This window comes from Galeopterus variegatus, unplaced genomic scaffold, assembly GCF_000696425.1.
Source record: "Galeopterus variegatus unplaced genomic scaffold, G_variegatus-3.0.2 Scaffold837, whole genome shotgun sequence".
Classification (NCBI taxonomy): Eukaryota; Metazoa; Chordata; class Mammalia; order Dermoptera; family Cynocephalidae; genus Galeopterus; species Galeopterus variegatus.
The window spans coordinates 339,645-344,946 of NW_007726948.1; the positions used below are offsets into that span (position 1 = coordinate 339,645).

General features: G+C 38.8%; 1 protein-coding gene across 1 annotated transcript in view; it reads right to left on the reverse strand.

The window, feature by feature from the left end:
• LOC103590554 (cytosolic beta-glucosidase) overlaps positions 1–5,302 on the reverse strand; it is a 133,218-nt gene that overhangs the window by 65,966 nt on the left and 61,950 nt on the right. The window contains exon 4 of the mRNA XM_008572806.1: positions 3,956–4,079. Coding sequence (XP_008571028.1) covers positions 3,956–4,079 — 124 coding nt within the window. The remainder of the gene's footprint in view (positions 1–3,955; positions 4,080–5,302) is intronic.

A 5,302-nucleotide genomic window follows, 5' to 3' on the forward strand; every position in this document is an offset into this window, starting at 1 on the left:
CCTCATGGAATTCACAGCCCCCCCCCCCCCCCAAAAAAAAAATTAGCTGTCATTTACAGAATCGTCAGTAATGTGCCAGGCTCTGTTTAGGCATTATAAGTGTTATCTTATTCATTCTTCATCACCCTTTAGAAGACAGATGTTTTTATTATCCCCATTTTAGAAAATAGATGACAGAACCATTGCCTGCTTAAAAATTTTCCCAAAGTTATTGAGCTCGTAAGTGGCAGAACCAGGTGTCAAACTCATATCTTGTCTAATTTCAAGCACGTTCATCTACTCCAAACAACAGGTTGGGCCAGGGAGAAGGAAAAGAGCAGAAAGCATGACCTTCCAGGTGGGGGAAAGGTCATGAGCCAAGGTAAAGGCAGACACATGCTGGCTGTGGGAGGAACAGGGCGCATACGGGAGCAAATCGTCTGTTGGGAGAATTGAGACCGTGAATGGAGCGCCGCCTACTGGCAGCAGCCTGCCATGGCTCCACACCCTCCCTCACCTCCACAGAAACATTTATAAAGGAATTCCTTTATGTGCATTTCGGTATGATCTCAAACTTTCCCACTGGCTCTGGAGGATCAAGGACAGGTGTAAATTTTATGAATGTAATAAAGATTCATGTGATGTGAGGAAAGCTTAACTATTTGAAGATCACTGAATGCCAAGTTGACACAAAAATTCATGTGGCAGAGCAATTCCCGGTTGCTTGACAGTTGTTTCTGCTGTCAATGATTTGACTTTTCACCTAATCTGGTAACCTCTCAGATGGAAGTAATGAATGGAGTTGCTGCTTTCTCCTCCACACAATCCAGACTGGAAATAGCCAGTGTTAACAACACACATCCAAAGGTCCCTTAAAAAGAATGACAGAGAAGCATGCAGACGTGGGCAAATGTTCTACTATAACTTAGGGGGGAACAAAGAATAGAAAATAAGTCTTGGAATAGCATTTTTTTAAATAACAAAGAAAATAACTCAAAGGTTTTAAGTATATTTTTAAGGGTGCACATTTTGTAATAATTATTAATTATCATTGTTTATGGACCTACTATGTGCCAGGGAATTGCTAGTGGATTTTTATGCAATAACTCGTTAAATGAAATCTTTGTAATGACCTTGACAAGGAAAGTGTTATCCCCATTTTATAGGTATACAAACCAAGGGTTGGATAGATCGAACAATTTGCCAAAATCCTCTCATTAAACAATTTGCACAGCTGGAATGCAAGCCTAGGTTTATGTTATTTTAAGTTTTTGGTGTTGCTTTACTCTTATTTGTATCCACATTAATTAAAATATAATCTATTTAAAGTTACTTAAATACAATTAAACAATGCAACAATTAAAAATGTACTAATTTCTTTCTTCTTAAAATGACTTTTTCCCTCTCTCTCTCTTTTTTTTTTCTTCTTTCCCAAAAGGAAACAGAAACATTAGCTTACTTTTTACTGCTCTATTAATTGCTGTGGGATTTCACCTGAAGAGATCAGTAAGACCTCCAGGCAGACACCATTGATCCAACAATAGTGTCATTATGTGCCTGTCAGTATGCATGATGTTGGAGGAAGGCTTTGTTCATGGTAATCACAAAGCCATCATCCATCTGACTACCTGGGTTTTGGTGGGCTCTCACCTGCAGAGCTTCCCACAAATGTCTTCCTTGGCCTGCTATTATTTTTAATTACTCACAGGATGCTTCTTACTAGTAAGTTCTTGCCAACCAAGATCATCAGTGCTACCTCAGAGGAGTCTCAGGAAATCGATTAGTAAGTTCAGCTCTGTTCTTCTGATGAGAAGTAGTATATGGGGTGTCTGAGCTTTGTCCAAGGTCATAGACCTGTTGGCTTTTTCAGACAGCATGAAAAACTTTCAAAGAATATATGCAAGCCCAGAGTACGAAATGTAAGGAAAGGGTGCTATGTGGTGGGACAAACAGGTGAGTCAGAAAGCCCTGAACTCACACATCATGTCTAACACCAAAACAATTACTGATAATAATACATACATACATACATTCTGCCTTGTTCCATAAAATATTACTCAGAACTCTGGGATCCTGAGCAAATAACTTAGCCTCTTTGAAACTCAGTTTCCTCATCTGTAAAGCAGGAGTAATGACTCATTATTGTTTTAAGAATGAAATGAGATGATCATATCAATTAAAACTTTTCATCCCACGTGATAGAGATCTGATTAGAAGAAGGTTAAGCAGAAAGAGCACTTTATTATACCTAAAAGTAATTCCTCTCAATGACATACATGCAGCCGGATCTCAGGAAAAACTGGAATCAGAGGCTCAAGTGCCATCCAGTAGTTCCCCCTATTTCTGATCTCCTCTTCCCTCGATGCTTGGGAGCAGTGCTCCTATGCTTACATAGTAGAACAAACCACCATGGCCCACAAAGTTACATATCCCCCAACACAGTCTAAAACACAAACTGATTGGTCTGGGTTCTAAATCTTAGGAAAGAACTGGGATTGGCCCAGCTCATATCATGTGCCTGCATCTGAACCAATCGATTATCTATTGGCAAGGGGCAGTAATTTATTCTACTTGCATGGCTGTACTTGCAGGGCATACATAAAGTATTTGAAACTATTCTAAGAAGCAGTGAAACCCCCTCATTTGATTAGTACTAAACAAAGCATCAAGCTGGGAATGAAAAAAGCCCATGTCTATTTTTCTGTCTTTTCCCAAAAATACGCAGAACAATTTTAGGCAAGCCATTTGTGCTCCCTGTATCCATCCATAAATCGGCTTGGTAGCAACTAGCCTACCTGTCATTTAGGATGAAATCTGGGAACATCAATGGATTAAATATGAACAGGACCCATTTACAGGCAGAAGTGGGGAGGGATTTCAGAAAACTAAAGATTTCCCTCTCTTATCAGAAGGTGAATTCCCACCCAGAAGAATATCTTTTGTGTGTAATACAAAAAAATTCTTTCACTTGGGCCAAATTGTAGGAATCCAATTGCTTTCTGCCCATACACTCCAGGCCTGAGTAAGGGATACAGTCAAAATACTACAGGTTTTGAAAAGAGACCACTTTGCATCACTTTCCAGAATTCCTTCCAGCTGTTTTTAGTATAATATTGAATAATCTGGAAAAGAATAATTCCAGAACCTTTCAATAATAAATGACAAGAGATAAGTGTGGCTATCGTGGGGGAAAAAAAAAGGAAATTTTCATGTTGCATTGGAATTTGTTGCTAAAATATGGTTTCTTTATAGGGAGGAGGAATTAGGTTTAGAAAGCAACAAACAATCTTCCAAGAGTTAGCTAAAGGGTGGGAGGTGGGGGGAGAGAGGGGCTCGGTGGTCTAGAATTAAGTGTTACCACTTAAAGATTATTCCTTCATATTTGTTTTTAAAGATAGAAAAGAGTTCCCTGGAGAGAAAACAGTCACCAGAATAATACTGTCTTGAAACACAATTCACATTTTCTACATGACAAAACTTTTTCTAATTGTGCTGCTTGGTCGCAGCTTAAATGAAATATACATTGACAGAAGACTTGTGCCATTTTGAAGTTTATTACACAAATGCTTAATTTTGGTCCTTTAAATATCCTGTCAATTCCTTTCTTCATAGCTGGGATATTAAAATATGCAAATTAGCATGCTATAGTTGATCAGTGCTAATCTTTTTGTAATAATTAATGTTCTCTCCCAACAGCCACCACTCCTTCTGTTCTTGTCACCTTCACCCAGGAGTCACAAAATGCTGAAGACGGTCTCTTTTTACTTGATTTGATTTTAGGAGGTTGAGGCTAAGCCAAAATCCTCACCTTCTCTTTCCTAAATACTTTTTCTCCCTTCTCTTAATTACATGGCTTTCACTGATTTACATGAATTTCAGCTTTCAAAAATCATTAGTCTTTGCTGGAATGCAAATCGGCTCATGGGAAAATTGTATTAAGTTTGCACAATTGATCTTTCATCATTTCAAATGGTACCTTTGAACAGCTCCTGAAACGTCTGTCTGAAATACTCCCAGCGCTGAGTGTCATCGAGAGATGGGGGGTCACGCTGAGGAAACCCATTCTCGGTGATGTAAATTACAGGGTTATTATACGTATCCTAGAACAAGAGAGCAGAAGTTCTATTTCAAACAGATGTTTTTTTTTTTTTAAAAAAAAAAAGCTCATAAAACCAGGTGCAATACCCACTATCTTCTCTAAGCTACAACCCCAAAACTAGTTTTCATCAAATTGTGCTGACCCTATTAACTTAATTTTCTACATGCTCACCTTTTATGACTAACAATGGAAAAACAAAACTGTGCAAATGTCTGTGAAGACAGTAAAATTACTCTTATTCTAATGAGAAGAGAGAAATATTTTCCTCCATCAGCATCTGCTGATTGTCACTGCTCCTTAACCCGTTGGTCCCGCCAGTGGCTGCTTTCTCGATCTCCCACAGGAGGGGTCCTGAAAACCAGTAACTTGAAATTTTAATTTCAGCTACCTGGACACCATCCAGCATAGCTAAGACCCACAAAAGCTATCTCAATCTTTAAAATACCTTTTAATAATCACAGTCATGACAACAGCCCAAAAATACATATCTAAACTACACCTATAGCCCCAACCAACTTTAACAACAAATCTTTTGACCACTGGTTTTAAAGCCCTTTCACAGCTAATTACCCCTCATCGACTAAAATCATAATCTGTTCCTCCCAAGCTAACAAATGTATATGCTATTACTGAAATTCATTCTTTTTCAGGTCCATATTTGCATGTACATTTCTCTCTCTTGCCACCTTCACATATTTGGGTGTATATGGACACAAACAAATCATGTATTAACCTTAATATATTTCAGTAATTTACGTATTCCCCATGGCACCACGTAGACCCAATCTATATTTTTCCAAGATGGATCTGGAAAAAAGTCGATCTCCACATCCTGCAAAAAACTCGGTTCTCCTTTCTCGTTCTCCTGGTACTTGACTAAGCGAGTGGTATAATATTGCACAGCAAAGAAATCAGCAGTGCCTTTGATCATTTTCTTCTCTTCTTCTGTGAATTCTGGAAGCCTTGATGATGGATAGCCTTGCTTTTTACTCATGGAGGCGATCTGGGACTTTACGACTTTGGGATAATCACCGTCAATGAATATGGGTTTAGCAAAGAAATCTAAATGGAAAGCCATGGCTCTTTTAGCAGCTTCCTGGTCAGACACTGAGTTGGGATCTGCTGGTTCCACCCAGCTAGCAAAAAGTGATAGGGACACCATGCCCTTCTGCTCTTTTCGGAATAAGGAATCATAGCTGTGCCAGGATCTGGCATGAGCCTTAA